At 41.8% G+C, this 27703-nt stretch overlaps 1 protein-coding gene across 1 annotated transcript in view; it reads right to left on the bottom strand.

Moving 5' to 3' along the window:
* The window catches only part of GAN (gigaxonin), a 53095-nt gene that overhangs the window by 8842 nt on the left and 16550 nt on the right, over positions 1–27703 (bottom strand). Inside the window, exons 2-9 of the mRNA XM_037142456.2 lie at positions 14455–14569; positions 11729–12079; positions 8928–9145; positions 8597–8718; positions 4821–4933; positions 3731–3880; positions 2700–2836; positions 2333–2464 (exon numbers count right to left, since the gene is read on the bottom strand). Of these exons, the coding sequence (XP_036998351.2) occupies positions 2333–2464; positions 2700–2836; positions 3731–3880; positions 4821–4933; positions 8597–8718; positions 8928–9145; positions 11729–12079; positions 14455–14569 (1338 nt within the window). The remainder of the gene's footprint in view (positions 1–2332; positions 2465–2699; positions 2837–3730; positions 3881–4820; positions 4934–8596; positions 8719–8927; positions 9146–11728; positions 12080–14454; positions 14570–27703) is intronic.

Raw genomic sequence — 27703 nt, forward strand, 5'->3', positions numbered from 1 at the left:
TTAAATGTGTCAATACATGGTACTAAGTGGCACGAATGTGCTCAGTGTTATCTAAGCAAGTAAGAATCTACACAGCTGAACCTTGAACAACAGAGGGGTTGGGGCACTGACCCCACCCCCACACAGCTGAATATCTGTGTAAAACTTTGACTCCCCAAAAACTTAACTACTAATAGCTTACTGTCAGCGGAAGCCTTATTGAGAACATAACCAGTTAAGACGTATTTTGTATGTTATATGTATTATATGCTATATTCTAACATTAAAATAAACTAGGGAAAAGAAAATATTGTTAAGAAAATCATAAAGAATAAAAAACACACTTACAGCACTGTATATATTTATTGGAAAAAAAATCTGCGTTTAAGTGGATCTGCACAGTTCGAACCTGTGTTGTCAAGGGTTAGCTGTATGCTATACTGACGAGAGAAACTAAGCTTTCTTCATTCTATTTATGAACTAACACTGAAGAGCTTAGAAATAAGAAAACTAAAGATATATGAATTTTATTTGGAAGTGCATATAAACAGCATGGAAGGAGCAATTCTCTTACATTTAACAATTATGAACTGAAAGCAATACATTTGCACTCAAAGCTTATCAACTATAAATATGAAACAACCTGATAGAAATATAAAGGTTCTAACAATTTATAGCATGTCAAGGGCAGACTGAGAGACTTTACAGCCACATTTGAGTCCTATACAATCAAACCAGGCGCAGAAAAAGGTAAAATCGTAAGCAACCTTTATCACCCCACTGAGTTACAGCTCTCTAGCTCGTACGTCTACACAGTAATTCAGCCATTAAGAAAAAGGCTTCTATCATCACTTTATCAGAAACCAAACACACTGACCACTGCTTGTTAATGAAGTTGGGCAGACTGTCTCAAGATTCATTTGGGCAGGAAATTAATACACTACAGTCACACCTTGGTACTCATCGGCTTCAGAACTCATCAAACCCTGTACTCAATGCATTCTGACGAGAAAAAAAGGTTTCATCACTTGTCACTTGCTCGCCCCCCTCTCATGGCGCGTCTGTCCACGGTAGTCTGGTGCAGGCCGGTGGCACTCACTGCGAGTCCCGTACTGAAGAAAGGACAAGTACCGAGGCACCACTGTCCTTCATACCTTGGGCAGTCAGCCCTCACAGTAATACGTTAAGGAAGAGAAATGTAGAACAGTCTTTGAAATTCTGCCCCTTCAACCCCACCACAGCAGACATCCTCTAAATTGCTCTTATACTACGTCTAGTAAGTTTTCCTAAGATGGCTGACCCCTGTAACTGAAGGGGAAAAAAGGCTATGAAAATACCCTAAGTTAAAAATACATTAAGAGTTAGGTAACATTTATACCTCTTTCTAAAATCTTGGTAGCTGCTCATTGTCCTAATCTAAAATACTGTGAAATGAAACACTACATTTTGGCACCCCCTTCTGGTATATGACTGAAACACTATCACACGGGTAATATTAGCACGGCAGTTTCCCCGAAGGATCTGAATATGTGACTGGAATAAGAACACTGTTTAGCAGTTATAACAGTAAAATGCGTGAGCGAAGGGACGAGGGGGAGGCTGGGAAGAACATCACCTCCTCTACAGGGCACACGGCCACGTGGCCACCCGTCAGAGGCAGTCAGTCTGACACCACACTTCGCCATTTAGTCAGCATTTTAGTGAGTGTCTGCGACGGGCCAGTTACAACTGAAGCTGGGATTTAAAGCTGGCTGAGTTGGCCTTGGCCTGATGGAGCTTGTGGTTAACAATCACACCAAGGGCGAGACGTCACGGGATCGCAGACTGAGGAACCCAACCAGACCTCTAGGGAGTGATAACTGCGGAGAACTGTGGAGAGGCCTACGTAATGGGATAGATGTGGGAAGGGGAACTTCGGGCAAAAGGAACAGTGCGAAAGCACAGGGCTGAGACAACCGGGACACGCCCGAGGGGAAATGACACTCAGTGGGGCTCCAGGGAAGCATTGGGTCAAACAGTAGCAGAAAGAGCGTGTCACAGAAGGTCAAACATGTGGAGTGAAGGGGTTTAAATTTTTCCCCAAAAGCCATAGGGAGCCAATGAACGATTTTAAGCAACAGGTGTCAAGGTCTGATCTGCTTTTTAGAAACACTTTTCTATGATTTTCCTTTAAGTCACCAATACTTCCGAAGTCACCAAATCAGTATCTATTCTGCACTACACATATGTCCTGAACAGATAAGATAATTCAATGAAGTCACTTGAAAACAAAACAAAACAAAACAAACCTACACGTGACTTTTAAAAACAAAAGAAAAAGCTGCAGAAGCCAGGTGAAGCCATTCGTAATTACCTTTTAAACTCGTCATGGTAGAATTCCGACTGGCAGGTCACCATCTCATTGCTGCCCTGGATGCCCTCGCGGCCTCGGACACCGCCAAACACGTACAGTTCCATGGCCACGCCACAGGCCACCGCTCCGAATCTGAAAGGACACACAGAGCCGTGACCCCGGTCCCCGATTCCTCTTCTGCTGGTTTTAATATTGCAACATTCAGTGTTTGGTGAATACGTAGATTTTCCTCTTTCAGGAAATGGATTATTCATTTAATTTAATATAAACTAAATCCCAAGTGAAATAAGAGGTTTGTTTGAAAGAAAAGAAGAGCAAGGGCCAAGTGCTCAGGGGCCTCTGCAAAGCCCACACGCGCATTCCGCACCTTTTCTCTTTCAGTGGACAGATGGCAGTCCACTGCTGGGTCCGTGGGTCGTAACATTCCACGGATTCGAAAAGTTTTCCGTACGACCCTCCGCCCATGGCATAGATTTTCTTTTTCATAGCTGCATAGCAGCCAATCTGAAAGAAGAAAGCCACAGTGAGGGAAGCAACATTTATTATTATTAGATTAATATTCACTTATCTAAGAGCATTATAAAATACTTGGAAAAGGATTTGATTTCTAACAGTAAAACTATGGTGCTTTCCAATATTACAACACAGGATTTTAAAAATGAGAAGAGGAGCAAGATAATACACATATTGTTAATCCTCAGAAAAGAATGACGTCCATCTAATATTATTTCGCTGAGCATGATAAGTAAATAGCCCGCATTTTTTAAAGGAACTTTCCAGTCTCTATCATTTTACCACTGTTTGCACAATCTAAGATTTAGATTCCATGGGGCAAGATGTCACGCATTCTTGCCCAAACAACTTAGTTAGAGAGAACAAGCAGAGAACGTTTTATGAGTGTCCCAGGACCTGAAGGCGCACGTATGCACCTGGACAAAGCTTGGCTTGATGACAAACTCCCTGTCTGCACGAGGGCATATAAATAAAGGCAGAAGCTCTACAGAGTGAACATGACCATTGCTTTTTTTACTCTACCCAGTAAGCAGTGGCAGTTCTTTACCTGTAAATTAATGTTTCTCCTCATCCTGCAATGATGACTGAGAAAACAGGTTTAGGAGAGGTGGCTGCTTCCCAGGTGGCTGCACTCACAAAACGTTTATCAAGCGAAGGCCTGAGACAGAGCAGGACAGCACAGCACGCACCCCAGGATAAACGTACACACACCCCGTTTCCTACCTTGGTGAATGGCTGACGAGAACAACTGCAAGCTACCAAGAGAGGCAGAATTCTATAACACCACTTCTTTTAACACTACCAGTTGTATTAAAAGGCATATGCAGACAATGAGGGAACATTAATTTTAAAATCCAGTTTGTAATCATAACATGCAGCTCTCACCTTTCTAACCATGGTCAAATCAGGTTGCTTTGTCCAGGTTTTGGAATAAATATCATAACACTCCATGGAAATTAGCTCTTTGGGCCCATCCTCTCCTCCTAAAATGTACAGCATTCCATCTATCTCCACAATTCCAAAGTTATGTCTTCCCTGAAAAGACATCGACTTTCATATCAAAAGCTGATACTTTTGCATTTAATAAAAATTATGGCTATCATTATATGCCAGAGTTCCAGCAAAGAAGTGCCGTGCTCAAAACCCTCTGTGTTAAATATTTCTGCTTTCCCTAGCAGCTCACTCTTCCATCACAAAAGACAGAAAACCCAAGTCTAGGAATTTCTCAAAACAAGGGAATTACCTGTATGGTAAATTCATGGTCAGAATCAGTACTTTTTACCCACGATAGCTTACAACAAGAAAAGAACTATTAATTTTTGGTTCCATAAGGTTATCTGTGTTTGGTCTACAACTGTTTCCAAGCTGATGCCTGAAAGACAAGAGCCACAGCAACGGGACAGACAGACAGTGGGAGAACAGGTTCTGGGAAGGTCATGGGCAGTGACAGAAGCCTGAGGCACTCCACATTCATTTGTCAGTATTTTCTTAGCATCCCCTATGTGCCCAGCACTATTCTAGCACTGAAGACAGAGTGCTGAACACAGGTAATATCCCCTGCTGTCAAAAGAGTTTGTGTAAACAATTTAAACCTTCCTACTATGGGAGAAGGTGCTGCATGGTATGAAGGGAAAGAAAGGAGGGTAGGGGAGACAGGAGAGCTGCCGGGCCGGAGGGAAGGCTGCCCCGACAAGGTTCTACACGGGCAAACACTGAGGGAAGCCAGGAGCATGCCACCTGGGTATCCGGGGAAGGTTCTGGAGCAGGAGCATGTTGAGAAGGTCTGAGAGACCATGAGGTCAGCCCGAGCCACGGGAAGGCCCCCAGAGGAGAGCTGGGAGGCACTAGCACTTCAGGCAGAACAGCCTGGCAGGGCTGCTATGCTATTTTCTTATACTCAAGTGGAAAACAAACAATCGAAAGTGTCAAAGGGAAAAACAAAATGTGCCAAACAAATGAAAAAGTAATGTTTTACCTCGTTCATTGGTGGCAATGCAGTCCACGAGTTTGCATCTGGGTCGTACTTCTCTCCAGAGCTTAGGGTCTGCTTATTTTCATCTTGGCCCCCAAATACAAATAAAAATCCTTCTGCAAAAATCAAAGGAGACACAAAAGAAAGTTGAAACTTAAGTCCTCAATATCCGTCTCCTGTCAAATACAAATGTCATAGTTGTGGAGCCAGTATGTGGAGGAACCTTCTCTGATAACAATGGATTCGAGATCTGTATCAGATTTCATTCCTTCCCTGGTGAGAGAGCCAAGTCTGTGAGTCACTGTGACCACTTTACTTCTTCAGTGTGTTTGACTGGGGTCCCACCACCTTACCACATAAAGGAAGACTGACACCGCCCACTCAGGTCTCCAAACAGCTCTGGGTTATCTGAGTTCATCTGTTCTGGGAAACTGTTCAACCTTCCTTTTAAGGGCTTTGAGGGGATGTAAGGGACAGAAATCTGAACCCCAGGCCCATAGAAAATATGTCTTCTGGCAGAAAAGCCTCTGCAAAGTTCTAACCAGCAGAAGCAAACAACAGAAGGTAGTCTTGCAAAGATTCCAAATGTCAAATACTGGAATAATAAAAAGACTTTCACAACAATGTTTTCCATGTTTAAAAAAATAAAAGGCAAATTTGAAGATAGCCCTTGGAAACAAGGGGCTATAGAAGGGACTTCCAGATTTGAAAAAGATTTAAAGAGAACTTCTAGAGATAAAAGAAAAAAAAGAAAGAAAGAAGAAAAAAACAGCCCTGGTTGATGTAGCTCAGTGGATTGAGTGTGGGCCTGTGAACCAGAGGGTTGTTGGTTCGATTCCCAGTCAGGGCACATGCCTGGGTTGCAGGCCAGGTCCCAGTGGGGGGCGCACAAGAGGCAATCACACATTGATGTTTCTCTCTCTCTCTTTCTCCTCCCCTTCCTCTCGCTCTAATAATAAATAAAATCTTTAAAAGTAAATAAAATACATTTTTTAAAAACCATAAAATTAAAGATCCAATGCATGGATTTAATGGCAGATCCATCTTAGTTAAACAGAGAATCCATTCAATGGAAGCTAAATCAAAAGAAATCATAACAAAGCCAATATGGTGTGGCAAAAAGATAGAAAAGAAAGAGAAGGTAGGAGGCAGGCAGAGAATGGAGTAAAAACGTAGCCATACTTAATCTGACATCCAAAAGCAAAGAAAGAAAGGAGAACAGAACAGGGGCAATATGTTGAAGACACAATAAGATTTTTCCAGATGTGAGAAAAGGTCATGCCACAGAGTCAAGATGCCCACAACCCCCGAATATGATAAAATTTCAAATAAACTGTGCACCTAAGCACATTGTAGTGAAGTAGCAGAAAACAAAGACAAAAAATATCTTAAATACAGTCCTGAGAAAAGGCAGATGTTTAGACTGACAACTGACTTCACAATAAAAGCCTGAAGTGTGTGGAAGGTATCTTCAATGTGCTGAAACATAATAAACACCAACCTAAAATTCTATCCCCAGCAAAAATATCCTCTAAAAATGAAGTTAAAGTAATGACATTTTCAGGTAAATAAATTTGAAGAGTTTGCTATAAGAAAACCACATTAATGGAAATTCAAAGGGATGAACTTCAGAATGAAGGAATAATGATCTGTATGGAAGGTCTGAGGAGCAAGGAGGGAAAAACAGAGAAAGTGGTAAATACGTGGGTAACACTAAACACTATGTACCTATAGATACTTATATGAAACATAGGTTAATGAGACATGTACAAATGTAAATATTATATTTATACACAGTCATGTATTTTAACTTTGTTACACTTGAAAATATGAAAAACACAGTGTAAAAGTACTGATAAACTTCAGGCTTTGATAACAGGCTATAGTTTCTAAGTAAACCTTCAATGGAATATACACAAAGACTATAACTTCTAAACTGGTATAAATGGAAAGACTGAAGGGAAAAGAAGTCAATCAATTTAAAAAAATGCAAGAAAAGAAGAAATGCAGAATAGGCCGGGCAAAGAGGAATTAGTCACTTCATAACTTCAGTCCATACAACTGGACACAATTCCTCTCCTCCTGGTTTAGTTTCTGAAACGCCAACTCCTGTGGGAAATCTTTGAAAATTAGTGATATAGGAAGCTTTGGGGTAGGTGTGCATGTGAGGAAATCCTGAATATGTGTACATGTTAGGAGAAGAAAATTTAAGGAGGCGAAAGCTGAAATGGCAGAACAGGGGTCTACTAGAAAAGGCTGAGCCACTCTGCACAACCCTGAAATTACACTTTACTTGATCTTGTGTTTCAGTAAAATTTACCACAACGCAGTACCTGCTGAGAGCACTCCGTGGTTAATTCTTGGCATGCTTAGAGGGGCCAGTTCAATCCAAAGCTGCCCACTGGGGCCATAAAGAGGGCTCACGATTCCCCTAAATCAGCCCCACATCCTACTGGCTACACCACTGCATCCAGTTGTTCAGTATTAACTATAACTTCAGTTGTCCTGGCACCTGGAAAATGATTCCATTTCTGTACTATAGTATAGATTTAACCATTTCTTAAAAATAATTAAAGATTTTATTTCTTCATTTTTAGAGAAAGGGAAGGGTGGAAGAAAGAGAGGAAGAGAAACATCAATGTGTGGTTGCCTCTTGCGCACTCCCCACCAGGGACCTGGCCCACAACCCAGGCACATGCCCTGACTGGGAATCAAACCAGTGACCCTTTGGTTCACAGGCCCACACTCAATCCACTGAGCCACAGCAGCCAGGGCAGATTTTGCCATTTCTATAACATGATATAATGTGGTATAGCTTTAAATTTTTTTATTATTTAATTTATTGGAATGACACTGGTTGATAAACTTATATAGGTTTCAGGTGTACAGTTCCATAATACATCATCTGTACATTGCACTGCATGTTCACCACCCAGTCCAGGCTCCTCCCATCACCATTTGTCCCCTCTACACCCTCTCCTACCTCCCCTCACCCCCTTTCCCTCTTGTGATCACCATTCTGTTATCTGTATCTATGAGTTTGTGTTTGTGGGCTTTTTGTCTGTTTGCTTGCTTAATTAAATCCCTGCGCCTTTTAACGTTAGTGGGCATGCAGGACTATAAAACAGGGATTCCAGGAAGACTGCTGTCAATAGTTAGAATTCAGTAAAATGTGGCTTGTGGGGTGAACCCAAAAGGCAGATCTAAGGGTAAGAGAAAGGCAGCCAACAGCAGTAAGGCAGTGAGGACAATCTTTCTATCATCTCTCTGAATAAGAACATGGGGCTATTTTCAAATTTGTAAAGGTCAACTGAAACATACTTTCTGTAGTAAAATAACTTTGAGCCATTGCTAAAGTAGTACTTTCTAAATTCTCTTTTGAAATGCCTGCTTTTGTATCACACTTTGATTTTAGACAGTTACATACTATATAATTTTCAAATAAGTTTCAAAGATGATGGGACTATCGTGACTCAGAAATTCTGTGTTCCAGGTATGGTCACACAGCTCACTGGTGGTCAGGGTCACTGAATTCTGCTCTTCTATCAGCTAACCTCTACTAACTTCTGAAAAATGGCTACGTATTATGATTTGGGGACAATAAGGATGGAGAGAAAACACTCTTCTTACCATAGTCTTGAAAGCTAGAGCTACAGTGAAAATGTCATCATAGAGAGATAATAAGATTATTCCTTTCAAAGGCTGAGTCACTCTGCACAACCCTGAAATTACACTTTACTTGATCTTGTGTTTCAGTAAAATTTACCACAACACAGTACCTGCTGAGAGCACTCCGTGGTTAATTCTTGGCATGCTTAGAGGGGCCAGTTCAATCCAAAGCTGCCTATTGGGGTCATAAAGAGGGCACATACATCGCATTGCTGCTGTTGGTTTCCGTGAACTAAAAAGATAAACAGATTAGCAGTTACTGTGTTTTATGCAGTTCTGCTATAACAAGTATGACAAGTTTTACCACTCTAAGAAATGTCTAAACTGTTAAAAAAAAAAGTCTATTGCTATTATTCTTTAGGTACTCAAACACAGGAATTCTTGTTTACATAGAAATGGCTCTTCTCTTATTCCACTTTTCAAACAGACACCCACACTTACACTCTTTCTTCTCCACCAACAGTCACGATGCATTCCGAGTAGCCCCGGGGTTTGAAATTGGCCAGCATTGCCTCTCCTTGCTGCGGCTGGCTCAGTGGTATGTTGCTGCACTCTTTGACAATTTCTCGAACCAACGGTTCGTTCAGCATCTGCTCTCGTAAGTAGCTGGAGTCTAACCCTGAAACCCACAGTGCTGACATAACATCCTTCATGTGGACCTGCAGAAGAGGACAGAAAGAAGGGGTGGGGGGAATGGAGAATGCAACACACAGCTTTTAGAATATACACTTTCCAACTCATGGAAAACTAAAATTGTTAATAGCACATCAAGAGGCAAGTAACAAGTGCCAGTACTGCTTAAATATGCTTACTGGCCCCTTCTTTTCTACTTCCCAAGGCCTTGATTTTTAAATAAAAAGTTTAATTTAAAAATCACTTCATGTTTATATTTGATGTGACACTGCAAAGTTTCAAGCAGCTTCTTTATATTCCACAGCAGGGCTGTCAAACTCATCCTCACCGGGGGCCACGTCAGCCTTGCGGTTGCCTTCAAAGGGCTGAAATAATTTCAGGACTGTATACATGTAACTACCTCTTAACTGTTAAGGAGTTGCAGTTACATTTGGCCCTTTGAAGGCAGCCACAAGGCTGATGCGGCCCCCAGTGAGAATGAGTTTGACACCCTGCTCTACAGAGTTCCCACAGCAATAGGAAAACTTACGAGAGCTCTGTTATAATTTGCTTTATCTTACACACTGAATGTGCTGTGAATTAAATCACATTTATAGAAACGTTCCATGCAGTAATAGCTTGATACTATATGGTAAACTAGATAATAAAAATGTACCAACATTAATATTATATGAAAAATATAGAAGAGCCAAAGTTCAAAAAAAATTCCTGGGTATTATATAATCATTTCTTAAGTAATTATTGTTAAAAATATTTATAAAACATATAAATATAAATTATATATTTTTATGCTCCATCATTAAATTTGAACCGACTGACTATAGCACTTTACATCCATAAGGTGAAACTCTTTAATGATTAGTTTTTCTTGGTTTTAAAATACTCTATTTTTCACACTGTAAGATGCACCTCCCCCCATTTGGGAGAAATACTGGTAGTTAATGCTGCTGTTGAGTTTTGTTTACATTTACATTGGTGAAATATAGTGTTATTTATGTTATTAAATATTTTACCACATTTTGCTTCAAAACTTTCTCTCCCTATTTTCCTCCTCTAAAACCTATGTGCATCTTATGGTCCAAAAAATACAGTAGTCATTTTAAAATATACTCTTCTATACCCTGAGTATTAAAAGGCAATGCTCTTTACAGCTTCATGTTCAGATTAACCAAAAGATGAAGAACTGTCCCATTTTCCTAGCAGACAGCTGACCTTAGCATCCTCATCATTTTTTAAAAAATTTTTATAAACTTATTTTTTCAATTTAATTTATTTATCTTTAGAGGGGAAGGGAAGGAGAGAGGGAGAGAAATATCAGTGTATGGTTGCCTCTCGTGTGTCCCTGCTGGGAACTGGCCTGCAACCCAGGCATGTGTCCTGACGGTGAATCGAACCATGATACTTTAGTTCGCAGGCCTGAGCTCAATCCACTGAGCTACACCAGCCAGGGCCTCATCATTTTAAAGCAAGAAACGGGTCAGGGAGAAGCTACAGATGGTGGACACTGTGAAGGACAGCAAGGTGGAAACTGTTCTACCTCCTTTTCCTAACTTACCCACCTGATATGGAAAATGGAACATTAACTGTCTAACCACACTGAGACGAAGAGCATAGTTGCTGCAGAGTTTTAAAAATTATAAGATAATCATTAAAACATAAGTCAGGAGTTATCAAGAACAATGAACAAGGCAATTGTACATTTCGAAGACTACTCTGAAACTGAATATATCTCTCATTTTGAAAACAGTGACTGAAGCTAGTACCTGATTTGTAAGTATGAGACTTAAGGCCCCATGATTTCGCTCCCTCCCCAGTGTATTACAATTTGGATCTAAACCCTGGTACTCTCTACGAACCTTCCTTCCCAGGCTGTCAGAACCCTCCTACCTGGACCTGCATGGTCATGAAAGCTCCCGAGTGCTCTCCAGTTTTCTCCCAAGTGGTGTCATCACTCCAGGGAGAGGCCGCACCCCCAGCCCTCACCGGCCACCTCCTCCCTCAGAGCTGCTCTAGGCGTTAGCCCACGGATGTAGGAGGGATGGATGACGAATGAGAACGGGGACAATACACTTCTATGACGTCCAGCTTAAGCCTGAAATGCCTTTTCCCACGAAAAACAACATACAAAGGATATTATGTGTTCATATTTTCATTGCTATATTGAATTACATGGGCTTTTGCAGACTAGTCTGAAATACCAACTACTTCAGTGATCCTATGAAAAGATGTTTCACAGATATATTTTATTTATTTATTTAAAGATTTTATTCACTTATTTTTAGAGAGAAGGGAAGGGAGGGAGAAAGAGGGAGAGAAACATCGAAGTGTGAAAGAAACACCAATCCATTGCCTCTCACACACATCCCGACCAGTGACTGGCCTGCAACCCAGTCATGAGCCCCGACTGGGAACGAACTGGTGACCTTTAACCTTGTGGGATGACACCCAACAAACTGAACTACATCGATCAGGGCCACAGATATCTTTTCGATCATAACGTTGCAAGTGTTTCATGTTGAAGGAGAAAGAGAAGACAGTGACCATTTGGATTAAAAACAGCTAAACTGAGTGAAAGGGCAAAGACAGACCATGTTATAAACTCTAGGTACCTTTCTTATTTCTGTATCGTGTGCTATCCATCGAATTACTGCCTCAAATACGTATCTTTCATTGCCAACGTTTAACTTCTCAAGAGAAATCACTTCTTTAAGCTTCTGAGGACTCAGTTCTAGGAATTCTTCTGTGTTGCTGACATCTCGGAAGTGGGTCTCCAGGTATTCCGTGGCAAGGTAATGCACGTGGTGCAGGCAGTAATGAAGGGCAAAGTCACGGATCCCAATGCAGTTCTCGGCAGCGATGCAGCCTTCTAAAAACTCGCAGCACAGAGTTTTAAGGTCCGTCAGCAGGAGCAGGTCCGCTGCCTGTACAACATCTTGGATGGTATCTTCATTTAGCCGGATCTGTAAGAACATCATAAATATTTTACACTTGAATGTATATAAAACCCAAACCATGATCTATTTGGCTGAACCACATGAGAGCTCCCTTTTCATAGGTCCAAGATGATCACAGAATGGTACTTGCACATGCTTTCACTCAGTACTTTTTTCCAAGAAGAATTTGAGGGCCCCAAGGATCCTCTGAACAAGAAAAGCAACATGTGGCTGGTAAACTTTTCCTACTGCGTCCCTTGCTTTACCCACATTAACTACCAATAACTCTTCGAGGTGAACTATCCACCTGCTCACTTCTATACTTAATTTAGAGAAAAACCTTAAATGATTGAAATGCTCAGGAAATGGAAAGTTCTGTATTCTGTGGTAAACTGAAGGTGATTTCTTTAAATACTGGCACCATAACTGTGGAAAATCTTACCTCCACTATATTAAGTTCACTCCTTTGCCAAAAGGTACGCCAAACGGAACACAAGCCCCTTGAAGAACGGGGATCTACACAGCCTCCAAAACCTCACCTGACCACCAAATACCACACACGGCGTGGTGCGACAGACACAGTTTGGTTCCGGAGCTACTTTCTGGAAGGACTGCCTAATATAAGGTTTAAAAAATCATTTTGAACATCTACTTTTCCTTAGTTTTCTTCAGTTTTCTGACTGACTCTTCTTCCCCTACCCACTTGGCAGTTGTTCCATCCAATAGGGAGGGTGCAAGGCAACAGGCCCCTGAAACATCGCCGGGCCCAGCGGCAGCCCGGACTCTCCGGGAATGGCCTCATCCTCTACTTGGGAATGTGACGGAGGGGTTTCAGAGTGCAGCAGGGAACATTCTACTACGTTTACACACCATGCACCAGAGATACAGTCACCTTGGAAAATGAGCAACAAAAGTAGAAGGAGGTGCATGAAGTAAACTACAAGTATGCAGAAATTCCCCTTTTACATGGCATATAAAATTTAGCCACAAGGCTGTGGAGAGCTGTAGACTATCCAAATGTAGGCATGCAAACAAAAACCAAACCAGAACAAAACAAAACAAAACACATACACACTAAATTCCATCTCAATAAAACTAAACCACCAATTCGGGAGTTTGTTATAACTTACCCTGCAACTAGGATTTTAAAACCACTAATTAATTTAAATTAGGAACAAAAGCTATAAATAAGGTTTCAAGTTTCAAATCTAAGCCTTAATGTGAATAAGTTCTTACAGGTTTATAACTTGTGATAACTGCTACAGAGCAGATTTTAGAAGTTAGGTAAGTGGTTGGTCCCATGCCTGGCTTTGTGGTGCTATGCAATATGTCCAGTACTTACAGGGAGCCCCGAAGTTAATTTAAATTCATTTATTTTTTAACAACCATTCAACACTAACCTTACAGCCATACATCCACCACCTAGTGTTTAGAGAAAAGGAGGTCACAACATTAAACTTAAACAAAAACTTCAAAAAGGACAACAGTCACCAAGTTTGACTCTAGACAAATGGAATATATTTGGAGAAAGTAAGCAGCACACTGAGAAAACTCAGAAACATGTAGGAGACACAGCGTTCACAAAAAGAAAAGGTAACATCATTAGATGAAGCAGGAATAAAGAGGAGAGTAAGAAACAAGATCTCAAAAAGAGTCAAGATAAACCATATTCTCATTAACTTCTTTCTGCTACACGCCCTGGTTCACACATAAGATTTTTCTTACAAGTCCTCATGCTGTTAACAGCAGTTGGGGGCGGGGTGCAGGAGGCAAAGAGTAAGAATGAAGTCTGATCACGTACCACTTTCCTCCCCAGGTTTCATTAAATCCCCAGAAACACAGGTGGGTGGAGGGACTAAAGGGACATCAGAAAGAATGGGGGGTGGTACATGGGTGCTGGTCCTGCTGAGGGACAGAACCAGGCATTCTAACTACAACGCAGGGGCCTGTCATCTGTATGAGTCTAGAACTCTGTATTTCTGCAAAAGCAGAAATAAATTCCCCCTGCCCAAGGAAGCTCCCATCTCCATGCTATGGAGACAGAATGAGTTCCTGAACAGAATGGGTAAAAAGTAAAATTGGAATTAAGATCGAAGAACAAAAAGACAGCAATGACGAGGGCATCTTACGTTCTTTGTAACTCATGCTGGAAGATGGAGCTCAGAAAGGTAAAGTGAAACACTGGGACTGGGTGAGATCACTTAGTCTGCCTTTCTGTTAAGGGCAGGGCCCTGGAAGAACACACTTGAGTGCCATTAGCAGTAGGAGACACTAGTCAAGCACACGGGATGGATGATGGAGATGAGGTGTTGTTACGTGGTCAGAGAATGGATGAAAGGAGACCCTCACCCTGAGCTTGAGAAGCCTTTACTTAGTCTTCCTTCCTTTGTGTCTCATCATACCTGCCCACTGAAGATGTAATCCAGGATCTCTCTCATAACCATTACCGATATCCCTTCAAGTTCAATCTTATAGGTTGATCCATCATCTTTTGGAGGATTATAGTTTAACTTTGTCCTAAGAAAGGGAAAAAAAAATGTAAAATTTCTATGCAAGAACAAATAGAGGTAAGTGTTTATGTACTAAGTATTCTATAAAGTATATGACAATGTTAAGTATATGAATCCCACCTAGAAAATTCAGTTTGTTAACAGTAGATTAATGGATTTTTTTGTGACTTTCAACTCCTAAACATTTGTTACAGGTCTCAGAATGCTAATTCTTAGACAGACAGACAGACAGGCAACCAGAGAACTGAGATCCGGGTGAACAAGGAGCTGTACTTCACCTTGGGAACCCTGGGTCTTTCAGCTTATTTTTTCATGTATTTAATTATACAATGATTTTTAATAATATAACAAGGACCCCCAAAATTAACCAACCAAAACAAAAGCTATGACCCTGACAATAACCTGCTTCTAACCAATGGTCCTCCTCACCAATCGGTTCCTCTGCTTCCGCATCTAAAGTGACTATTACCCTAAATTCTACATCTGGTTTCCCTTGCTTTTTAATTATCATATCCATGAAATATACATAATACAATATTATTGTATCCATTCAAAATACAATATGTACACATGTATTATGGTCATCATGAAATATATAATATAAAACATCCATGAAATATGTATAATAGATAAGTGAATAAATGCGTATATATAATTTTAAGTTGTTTTTAGTTTTATATAATAGTTCATGCTGTCTGTAATCTCTCGGGGCTTTCTTTCCATTTAAAATTGTATTGCTAAGAGTCATTTATACTGCTGCATATCACACTAGTTCTTTGTTCTTCCTGCTGTATAATAGTCCACTTCCTGCCGATGGGCCTCTGGTCCATTTCCAGGTTTTGGTATTGTGAACAGCGTGGCTGGGACTGTTCTCAGACATGTCTCCTTTTGCATTAGGCACAAGAAATTTCCCTTGGTTGTACTCCTGGGAGTAGAATTATGCTCAATTATTCTCCAAAGTATGAGATGATGCTAAATGACTCTCCAAAGTAGAGCAGTTTGCAGCCTCATCTGGTGTACGTGTCAGAGAATCTGTGAGTCCACAAACTCTCTGACATTTGAGTCTGTCATTCTTCCTAAGTTCTGACAGTCCAGTGAGTGAAATAGGGTCTCTCGTCGGGTTGTGACCTGTATTTCCCTCGTGATCCAGGTGCTGAACATCTCTTTACGTGTTTGTGGTCACAAGCATTTCCTTGTGGGTGAAATACATGTCCAGTTCAGCTTTTTATTGAGTTTACTGTCTTCCTCATATTGAAGTGAAGAAGTTATTTATTACATTCTTGAAATTAATCCTTCGGCAGACTTGACATTTTTCTCAAGGTGATGAACAATTTGAAGAATAATTTTCCATGGTCAATGCTTTTTGTGTCTTGTTTAAAAACTGGTACTTTACCCAAAGTCTAAAATACACTCCTAATTTAGCAGAGGAAAGCTAAGACACAGCCTAAATTGCACTTAAGACCCCTGCCCACCACAAAAGGATCAGAATTGGTTGTATGGAGAAACTGTGGAATGAGGAGTAACAAATGAGCTAAACACAGAAAAATGGACTGACGAAGTTGAGAAACAGTTGACTTCCCAGGTCCCTCTTCACATTTGTATACAACTATCCTATGCTCTCCCCAGCTACAGAGGGAGAGAAGGGATTTATGTTCTGAAGTATAAAACTGCAGGTGAGTCTCTGGGCTGGGCAACATGAGGCACATCTGAGGGTAGGTGCATTGTATCAAAAACTGAGTTAATAGAGTGTTTACATACTGAACGCTGAGACTATCAGTCTTTTTTCTCAATTCTGCTCCTGAAATGCTAAAAGCCAGACCTATATCCTCCATGCAAAAAAGACTCCTTGTAGGATTTGCTCGGCCCAAAAGGAAAAGACCTAAAAATATGGTCATAGATCTGCCTGCAGAAAATGACCTGGCTTGATCCTGCAACGGTAAAACCCACAGTCAATAAACCTAACTTCCAGGCTCCGAGCTGCCGATACAGTTTGGAGCAGCACTTCTGAAACTTCTTCATGCCACAGAAACCAAAACCAACAGAAAAAAGAAAGCTTGGAGGAAGCAAAGGTTATGCAAAATGAAAAGTCAAGGAAAAAAGAAATCCTCTCATTACTATTCACAAAGAGAAGAGAGGATACTGTGCTCATAAAACAGGGATTGGATGTGGTAAAACAGGGACATTCAGGGGCTAACAATACAATTTTAAGGACTGTTAAAAGTTTAATGTTAAAATAAAAAGCTGTATAAACTTCTCAGAAAAGCAAAAAGACAAAGGTAGCAAATAGGAAGACAGGTTAAGAAAATGAGAAGATCAGTCCACAAGGCTGAACGCCTGAGAACAGAGAACCATGCACAACAGAGAACCATGCAAAACAGAGAACATTCTCAAACAAGTGCTCAAACAATGGATGAAACAGCCCCCTTCCAAGGCGTATCACTGTCATAACCTCAGAATACCGGAAAAAAAAAAACCTCTTACAAGCTTACAGCAAGAAAAACAGGTTACACAGAAAAGAACAGGAATCAGAATGGCTTCATACTTCTAAAGGAAAGTTAAATAACAATGGGGAAATCAAAATTCTAAAGGAAAATATTTCCAACCAAATTTTAATTATCAGCCAAACTACCAATCAAATGTCAGCACAGAATAGAAATTTTCAGCTATGCATGGTCTCAAAGCCATTTATCCACCATGTAACCTTTCTAAGAACGGTGTGCCCCATTCTTAGAAAATGTGCCCCAACAAGCAACACGATGCCTCAAGAAAGAGAACAACCCTGGATACTAAATAGGGAATAATGAAGGGCAGTGTTAGGATAATTAGCTACGTACCAGATGAAGTCTTTAAAAGATCTCGAAGATAGAAGTGATATAATATTTAATGATCTGAAGCTGTGAAGGGGCTATTCAGACAACTTTGTCTCCTCCCCATATTTCGTGTCTGCTATTCCTGCCTCTAAATTGAACTAACAGTTTTACTCAAAAGGTATTTCATTTCTTCTTGCTGCACCCTAGCTTTATCTCTATGCCTGATACTTTTACTAAAAGTGGAAAAAAATTTCAATTAATCCCCAATCAAGAGAGAATAATAACGTAAGTAGTACAAATAATACCTAAAACATTAGTGTCTGGCTCTGAAATGCATCATGTAGTATTTTGGCAGCACATGTCTTCTAGTAACGTTTCACTCGGGAGGACACGACTATTTGTATTTTTCAGTCACTATGCCAGTGATGAGAAATCGGTACGTTGATAAATGTATGGATTCTCAGATGCAACTTCACCCTTTTTGCATGCTCTGAGAAAATGGATCTGAGCCTTTTAGAAGAATTATCCTCTGTCAACTGGCAGAATGTGGAGGTTTTCAGTAGAGGGCGCTGGAAAGACACTGCAGGAGGACAGAGCTCTGCTTGCTTCCTGGTTCTGGTTCGGCAGCTTGGTCGCTCCTGCAGTGCACAGCGGCCAGCAGCCCTGCAGTTTTCCCCAGATTCTCTTCCTGGCAGTTTTGTAGTAGAGAGTTTCTGGTGAGATGCCACTCCATCAACAGACTTCCCGGGCACCTTAAAGGGCAGATTCCAGAGGGCTGATTTGAAGGGTGGCTTCTCTGCCACCCTGTGAGCCACAGCTGTGCTCTGCCCAATAAAGTTTGGATCTCAGCCCTGGGGGTGGTGGCTGCTTCTTATATCACCAATCCTGTATTTTTTAGAGTTTTCTCCACTTGTTATTAGCCAATCCCTCATTACTCCAATCTCCTGTCATAATAATTTTTTTCTATTCAACTTTCTTTGTTCTAGTTACTGTGTGGTTTAGAGGCTCCAAAATGCGTTCAGAGACAGGGCCTCAACCCAGAATTAGAGTTGTTCTTATCTTACAGTAATTCATGTCCAATAGGAGCTGGCTGCGCCTGTGTGTGGGCTGTGGACGGTGGGTGGGGGGAGGGTGACTGAGCTGGAAGGCAAAGTGGTTACAAGGAGACCATTCATTGTTGTCTCTTTTTATGTTTGAATCATGTGACTACATTGGTTTGTGTTTTTTAAAGACTATACTGTCATTGTTTTTACAATGGAAAAGGATCCCTTTTACTTATTTTTTTTTTAGAGAGGGGGAAGGGAGGGAGAAAGAAAGGGACAGAAACATCAACGTGTGAGAGAAACATTGACTGGTTACCTCAGGCACGCCCCCAACTGGTGACTTGGCCCACAACCCAGGCATGTGCCCTGACCAGGAATCAAATCAGTGACCTTTAGGTTCACTGCCCAACACTCAATCCACTGAGCCACACCAGCCAGGACTGAACAGGATCTCTTTTAAAGAGTACAGCTTTCTCTGAGCAGGTGGCAGAGTGTAAGACAATGGCTAAGAGGACAGAAAGAGAGACTCCTTTTAATCTGAAAACTGACCATTTCAGATTTCTATAAAACCTGATCTTTTTCGAAGCCCATGAAAATCACTGTATAAAATCTCTAAACATTTGAAGGTAAAATTACAAAACTTATCAGGACTATGGTTTAAATTCAGACCCTTACACGTGCTCTCTCAAACTTTCCCACTCTCTGCTTTGGACCCCCACACCTATACCATCTGTGCACATCTGATCCTTACCCACCTTCTAAAGACTGTGGGGGTTTGGGGGCACCAGCCCCTCACAGCTGAAAACCTGCATATGACTTTTTTTTAATTTTAATTAATTTTATTTAGTTATTTTTCAAGTACAGTTTTTTTGTCTATTTCTCCCATCCCAGCCTCCCCCGCCCCTTGCTCCCCACCTCCCTCCCATTTCCACCCCCCTTAGTTCTCCTCCCTGTGTCCTTCCTATTTGTTCCTCCAAATCCCTCCCCCTTTTTCCCCTTAACTTCCCTTCCTTCTCCCCTCTGGTCACTGTCCCCTTGTTCTCTATTTCAGTGTCTTTTTTTTTTTTTTCTGCTTGTTTGTTTTGTTGTTTAGCTTCCTGTTATGCATATGACTTTTGAATGCCCCAAAGGTTAATGAGTAATAGCCTACTGTCAATAGGAAGCCTTACCGGTAAAAAAAAAAAAGTCAATTAACATACATTTGGTACATCTTATGCATTACACATTATATCCACGAGAAAAGAAACTCACAAGGAAGAATACACATACCGCACTGCGTGTATTTATTTAAGTAAACCCACGGGCAGCAGACCCATGCAGCTCAAACACGCACTGTTCAAGGGTCAGCTGCAATTCAAACGCCAGTCCCACTGAGGTTTTCCACGTCGCTCTATCTGGTCAGAGGAGGTGCCACCACCCTCACCTCCCTGCAGGTAAGAATCATTTCTCCTGCTATAAACTTCCCAGCTGGAGATACTATGGGTTCCTAATTTTTTTTATCATGGTGTATATGTAAATATCCCCTTTTCTACCTCCTTCACGGAGCTTTCAGCTCCTTGAGGCCAGAGTCCTCTTTATCACTGTAACCCTAAACCTAGCCTGGCAGTTTACAAAGAACAGATGCTCAATAATTATTTGTAAAACTTGTTTTTGAATTGACAGCAGTCTTGAAAACATGTGAAGTGCTGTCACATGAGACATTTTCTCGCACGACCTCAGGTACAGTGAAGAGAACTGGAATCAGTATGAGGAAGCACTTCCTAACAATTTCATCTGTCCAGCACCGAAAAGACTGAAGCACAGATTCTCACACTGTAATGTTCACACGACTCATCCTGGGATCTTGTCAAATGCAAGGAGGTCTGTGGCTGGGGCTGGGCTGTTTGCATCTGTAACAGGCTTTCAAATGATGCAGAAGCTGCTGGTCTACGTATCACTCTGAGAAGCATGGGGTTAATCCATGCTTCTCTAATTATCCATGGTATGTTTTTGTGTTTCTAAGCCTTCCCATGTGAATACTGTGAAAGTTGCTAAGAGAGCAAATCTTAAAAGTTCTCATCACCAGAAAAAAAAATGTAACTGAGTGTGGATCTGATGGGTATTAACTTGACTCACTGTGGTGCTCATTTCACAGTAGATACAAACATCAAATCATTATGTTGTACATCTGAAACTAACATGTTATACATCTATTATACCTCAATTAAAACGACTTATTAGAAAAATGAAATTAAAAGGACCAAATACAGGCTTCAATTATTTTATTAGATTCAAAAGACATAAAATTACTCTGTCAAGTCGCTACAAGAATTTCTGAACTCTTACTTCCAATGTATGTGTGTACATGATCGTGGACAAGTAACAATTCACAAACCGCCCATCCGAAGATGACATCTTAGCAGGCTGGCCAATCATCTGTCTGTCAAGAATGGAGTGAAAGTCGGTCTTAGTCACTCAGACCTGTTGTGAAAGAGTCCTGGTTCATACCTGTTGTTATTCACAGGTACTTCTTTCGCTTCTTAGTCACCTTCTCTTTCTCATTTAGTGTACTGTACTGTCATAAACCTGTACTGTCCCCCCTCTTTGGCTTCATTTTTTCCAATCCCCTAATTAAATCTCCATATTGATCTTGTTTTTGTTCTATTCTGTCTTACATTTCTTTCCTTCAGTGAACACTCAAATTCTTACATGCTGGTTCCTCCAATACCTATCAATCAACTCCCCTCAGCACCACCCCGCCCACCTTTCTAAAGCTAGCCCATATAAACAGGCGGTACCAGTAAATCAACTGTTCTTTCCTATGTTTCCCACCTCTGTCCCAGGAAGCTGTAAGGTCATATGTAAACATCACAATATCTTTGTTTTTACTATTATGTGATTGTCAATTTACAAACTCTCTCCCAGAAAATGCGGCAATCTTAAAATATCACTTTGAGAATTTCATAACACTCTTTGAAAAAAACTAGAAATAATTGGGAGTGTGATAAAATGGGGCCTTGGGCATTTAGATATAAATACCCATGCCTATCACACTCTTCCCCAGTTTTCTGTTTCTAGGCCAAGACATTCCCCCTCTCTGCCCATTTTCTCATTTGTAAAAAGAAGAGGTTAAATAAGGTGATTTGGGAGCTCTCCCTTCCCTGTGCATTTCTAGACTGACCTGCTGAAGCAGGACACAGACTTCCTGCAGGGACTCTGCTCTGGAGACGCATCCTGTTGAGTCCTAGAAGCCAGAGTCCGGCCAACTCTGTGTTATCCAGGGCCTATGCCCTCTATGGATCACGTGGTGTAAGTTTATTTTTCCTCCAATCACTTATCCTCTGGGCAAGTATTTTCTATTAGAGTTGAACAGAAGTGAAACAAAATCTTTTTCTTCCTTGACAACACTAAAAAGAGATTTTATAAGAAGAAAGTTGTAGGCTACTAGCTAATAAAGAAGCTGGTATTCAAAGTTTTACATCCATGAACGAGGTCGACAACTTTTAAACAAGTATCATAGAGTCACAGAACTCTGCTGTTTTGTATACATAGTTCTCTTATTACTGGCTTCTAATTGCTGAAAAAGTTCAATGTGTCTGAATGCCAAACAAACAACAAAGATAATTGGTTCTCCTCTTCCAAGAATCATTTTAGACATTACTGAATTACTGGATTCGATTTAACAGTGACAAAGAATAAGTCTAAGTGACTTTTCTTCCCCTCTGATGCAAAAGCCAGTCTCCAATGAAAGCAAGGAAACATAATCAAACAGAATGAAAGAGAATGTAATGGTCAAGAAGTCAAGATCTGCAGAAATTCTGGGGTGATTCATGGTATGACTCATACAGTCTCAAATGATTCCTATCACCTCAAGACTGTGTAGCTTCGAAGAGTAGGCTCGTTAGGATGTGTGCAGAGGGGCTCGGGCCCACCACCCCATCTGCCCACTCAGGCCAAACTAACAATTTGATTTCATGTGGAGAGTCTGTTTCACAGATGGCCCTGCCCGCCTCATCTACGTGAGCAGGAAGAAAACCACATCGAAAGAGGATCTTGAGGGCAGAGGATTGTTGGGGCAGTGACACTACTGTGTATGATAATATAACGGTGGCCACACGTCATTACACATTTATCCGAACTCACCAAAAGTACATCGCCAAGGGTGAGACCCTGAGGCAGTCTATGAACTTGGGTGAGGGATGTGTCAGTGCATGTTGATCAACTGCAACAAAGGCACTCCTCTGGTGGGAAGGCTGGTAATGGGGGAGGCTACGCATGGGAGGGCAGGGGTACGTGGGAAATCTCTGTGCCTTCTTTTCAGTTTTGCTGTGGACCTTAGACTGCTCTAAAAATAAAGTCTGTTTTAAAAAATACATTTCTTTAAGTCCCCATTCGACTTAACAAAATGTGGATTTGCATGCAATATTTCTAACAGACAGCATCCTCTCATGACAAGGCTTTTTATGGCCTGCTTTTCCACCTATCTCATGGTTCCTGCCACCCAAGAAATCCATCTGCCTGGAAGAGTATTTATTTACACGGGTGTCTGAGACACGGTCAGGAGTCCCAGAGGGAGGCCTGAGCAAGCCCCTAGGCACGTGGTGGGACAAGAACCAGGTGTCACAGACTGACTTCCAGGTAAGCTTCCCTCCCACAGCACCTTGATTTACAGGAGCTAACCAATCATTGAGGCACCCCTCCTATAGGACCAACCAACGTCAGGGAAGCAGTGAGAAGATGAAACCATAAGAAAACCATATGATGCTGCGGGACCCACCTGCCACGGCTACCAGCCTAGTATTGGTACACTTAGACTAGGAGGTGGCCAAAAAATTTTAAAAAACTGGGCCATGTTCCTCCTGTTATGACTCTAGAGTTATAGAAGAGCTGAACTTTACTACAGGAGTGCCATGCTAATAAAAACTCAATACTATTGCTTTTCCTTCAAAATTATTTCCTTTAATTTTCCTCTATCTCCAATTCTTTTTATCTGGAGAGATTATGGTTTTTACTTCTTTACCATCAAAATGTTTTCTTCGTATAGATCCTGCAATGCCTAATAAGTTGAATGGGTATTTTTAATTATATTTTATTGATTAGGTTATTGCTGCTGTCCTGATTCTCCCCCCTTTGCCCTCACTCCATGCAGCACCCCCCACTCCCTCAGACAATCCCCCCACCATTGTTCATGTCCACGGGTCATGCTGTAAGTTCTTTGGCGACTCCATTTCCTATACTGTACTTTACATCCCCATGGCTATTCTACAACTACCTATCTGTATGGTTTTTTTTTTTTTTTTTTTTTTTACCTATGTGTCCTTCTTAATCTCCTCACCTCTTCACCCACTCCCCCCCAATGGTTGGGGACCATTGCCAATGAGGGTGAGGCAACCATCAAAACACATTCTGTATCCATGATTCTCTCTCTTCTTCTTGTTTGCTTAGTTTGTTTTTTAGATTCAATTGTTGATAGATTTGTATATTTTGTCATTTTATTGTTCACAGTTTTGATCTTCTTTTTCTTAAATAAGTCCCTTTAACATTTCATATAATAATGGTTTGGTGGTGATGAAATCTTTTAGTTTTTTCTTGTCTGGGAAGCTCTTATTCTGCTCTTCGATTCAAAATGATAGCTTTGCTGGGTAGAGCAATCTTGGGTGCAGGTCCCTGCTTTTCCTGACTTTGAATACTTCTTGCCAATCCTTTCTAGCCTGCAAAGTATCTTTTGAAAAATCAGCTTCCAGACTTATGGGAACTCCCTTGTAGGTAACTAACTGCTTTTCTCTTGCTGCTGTTAAGATTCTTTGTCTTTAACCTTTGACAGTTTAATCATGACATGTCTTGGAGTGGGCCTCTTTGCATCCATCTTGTTTGGGATTCTCTGTGCTTCCTGGACTTGCACGTCTATTTCTTTCACCAAATTAGGGAAGTGTTCTTTCATTATTTTTTTCAAATAGCTTTCCAATTTCTTGTTCTTTCTCTTTTCCTTCTGGTACCCCTATGATGTGAATGTTGGACCACTTGAAGTTGGTGCAGAGGCTGATTATATTATCCTCTTTTATTTGGGATTCTCTTTTCTAGTTGTTGTACTGATTGGTTGTTTTTTGCTTCCTTATGTTCCAAATCATTGATCTGATTCTCAGCTTTATCCATTCTACTGTTGTTTCCCTGTAAATTGTCTTTTACTTCAATTAGTGTACCCTTTGTTTCTGACTGGGCCTTTTGAATGCTGCTGAGGTCCTCATCATGTCATCTGATCATCCTTATAACCAGTGTTTTAAGCTCTACACCCAATAGATTGCTTATTTCCATTTCATTTGGTCCTTTTTCTGGAGTTTTGGTCTAGTCTTTCATTTGGGCCATGTTTCTTTGTCTCCTCATTTTGGCAGCCTCCCTGTGTTTGTTTCTATGTATTAGGTAGAGTGGCTTTGACTCCCTGTCTTGGTAGTGTGGCCTAATGCAGTAGGTGTCCTGTAGGGTCCAGTGGCACAGCATCCCCTGTCACCCAAGCTGGGTACTCAAGGTGTGACCTCTGTGTGGGCTGAGTACACTGTCCTCTGGTGGTTGAGCCTTGATTGCTGTTGGCAGGCCAATGGGAGAAATTTACCCAGGCCAGTCAGCTGCAAGGACTGGCCGTGACCACTGACCCTAACCTCCTCCCTCTTGGAAGATCAGCTGTGCAGGGGCAGGGTGGTGGTGCCCTGAAGTGGTCTGTAGCTGTCCACTGGGTGTGCTGGCCCTGGGTTTTCCTGGGTGGTGCAGGCCAAGGTCAGCCCCCACCTGTGTTTTGCCCATGGTCACCCAGCCTGAGCTATAAAGCAGTCTGAGGTGGCTGCCACTTGTGCTGGACTTGGAGATTCCCAGGCAAAGCTGAGCTGTGAATCTAGGCTGGCTGCTGCTAGTGTTGGGCCTGGACACACTGAGGCCAGCTGTTACATGTTTGATAGGCTTTAAGAAAATATGAAACATGAGCCAAGACCCACCCTTCATATAGAAAAGCAACGTGGGTGGGCCTGTAAATTGGGATGGGCAGAGTCTCTGGGGATCTCCAAGGTAGGTCAAACAGTGTTATCCTGGTTGATGGAGTCTCAGATATGGCACCAGCTTGCTGGCTCTGGGGGCAGAGAGTTTAGAAAAGGGACTATGGCCTCCATTCACCTTGATGCCAGACACTTCAGTTTCTCCCTATATACCACTGGTGCCTTTAAAGCTGCTACCCTGGTGCTGGAGCACACTGGGGGGTCCACCCTGGGGGGGTGCTACTTTCCCACAGCACCCAGTCCAAGGTATGCTGTGCAGTCAGCAATTCAAGAACCGAATGTCAAATGCTCCCCTACTGCAAAGTCACCCAAATGTCCACGATGCACTAATCCACCTCTATGCTGAGGCCAGCTGGACCCTAAGGCTGGGTGCTGAGGTTTGTGGTTTGTGAATAAGCCTCATTGTCCAGTGTGTCATCTCACTGGCTTCACTGCCTTCCACTCACCATCACTGGCGCACCGCACGGGGAAGTTAGGAACGATCAAGTGAGGGAAAATGCAAAGACTGGGGAAAGTGTCTAGAAAGTCCAGGCTGTACTGTCTGTCCAGGTGTCATTACCCTCGAGGTAATGAAGCTGCGGTAGAGCCACTTCACCACGGAGGGTGCAGAACCAACTCCAGAGGCCACAGCCCTACCCTCCCTGACAATGCGACACAGAAGGATTCAGAAGAAGGCCTCCATTTTCCTCTTGCTATCACATTATCATTCTGAAGATGAAATACAGCACTTCGCATTTTGATCTGCTCTGAGAAACCACGGCCAAATACATCAATACCTGGAAGGAATATGAGAACAGAAAGCATATCTTCCAGAGTCATGGGATTTGAACAAAGGAGGAACTTAACTGAGGGAAGATAATGTTTTCTGAAGAGAGAACATGGAAAATGCTAATTACATATTAAACAGGTAGAATTCAAGGTAACTTCTATAGTTTGGGGGGGGGCAGGAAGGGAGGGAGGAAAGGAAGGATCTACGGAGTACCACAGGGACCGTGGGCATGCACACCTACAGGTGACATTAATTACACCTGGCAGCGGCACGGCAATCCCTGGAGGGAAAGAGACACAGTGTGACCAAACCAATACAAACCATAGTGTCAGACAAATAACTTTGTTTCGTACAGTGAGTCCCTTCACCATTCCTGGTACAACATCAAGTACTAGAGATGAACTCAGAAATTGGATCTCAACCAGTGGTCCCCACCCTTTAGGAACTGACCATCCATCACTTTTAACCACGGGCTTCAGGTCAGTGAGATGAACTGATGCAGCTCTTCCCAGTAGCATTATGTTCTAGTGTCTCTACGTTCCACAATAAATCTTTTGTCCCAGTCTGCTGAAAGCCTCCTCCTTCCCGCACTGTCTCCATCTCAGGAAACAGTGCTATTTTCTGTCCAGCTGCTTAAGTTTAAAATGTAGTTCAACTAACAAACAACAGAAGGAATGGTTGAGTTTCAAAGTGTAAGTGGGTGCTACAACTACCAAGTGCAAGCTGATGAGGAGCAGAGCAGGCGTGATTCACAGACACTGCGGTTTTCTACAAAGACAAGGTAAGGCCCTCCTCCCCCAGCAAAATGACTACGACTCTCTGAAGGCTCAGATGATGGTTAGCAACTCTCAGCAAAAAATTACTTTTAATCAAGGTACTTACATTATTTTAGACACAATGCTATTGTACACTACTAAACTATAGTCTACTGTAAACACGACTTTTGTATGCACCGGGAAAGTAAAAACATCTGTGTGACTCACACTGTCAAGGTCTCACCAGACCTCAATTCCTCTGAGGTATGTGTGTTTTCACACAACCTTGAAGTATCGCCCCATAATATACTCATTAATTACGAAGAGAAAAATAGTGGATTAACCTGGTGAACACCATCTTTACCCACATGATCAAACTAACATCACCAATGTTGGGATGAAATAACATCATGGGCCCCTGGGGACGACACCATTTCACTCCCGTGGGATTCTTACCGAAAATGCATACATACCCACAATGCAATTGTAAGAAATGAAACAAACCCAGGTTGAGGGACATTTTGCAAAGTAACTGACCAAGACTCACCAAAGTGCCAAGGCCGTGAAAGACTCAGGAAGATGGAAGGAATGCCACAGACTACAGGACAGCAAGGGGACATGACAAGTGAATCACTGTGAACTGTGACACAGTAGCGTGCTATGCTAAGTACAAAGGAGGTGACAAGTCAGCTCCCTGGGGAGAGCTGGCAGAGCAGGCGGCACGGAGGTGGCACCTGACCTGGGT

This window comes from Artibeus jamaicensis, unplaced genomic scaffold (genome assembly GCF_021234435.1).
Source record: "Artibeus jamaicensis isolate MK-2021 breed Jamaican fruit bat unplaced genomic scaffold, CSHL_Jam_final contig_464, whole genome shotgun sequence".
Taxonomy (NCBI): Eukaryota; Metazoa; Chordata; class Mammalia; order Chiroptera; family Phyllostomidae; genus Artibeus; species Artibeus jamaicensis.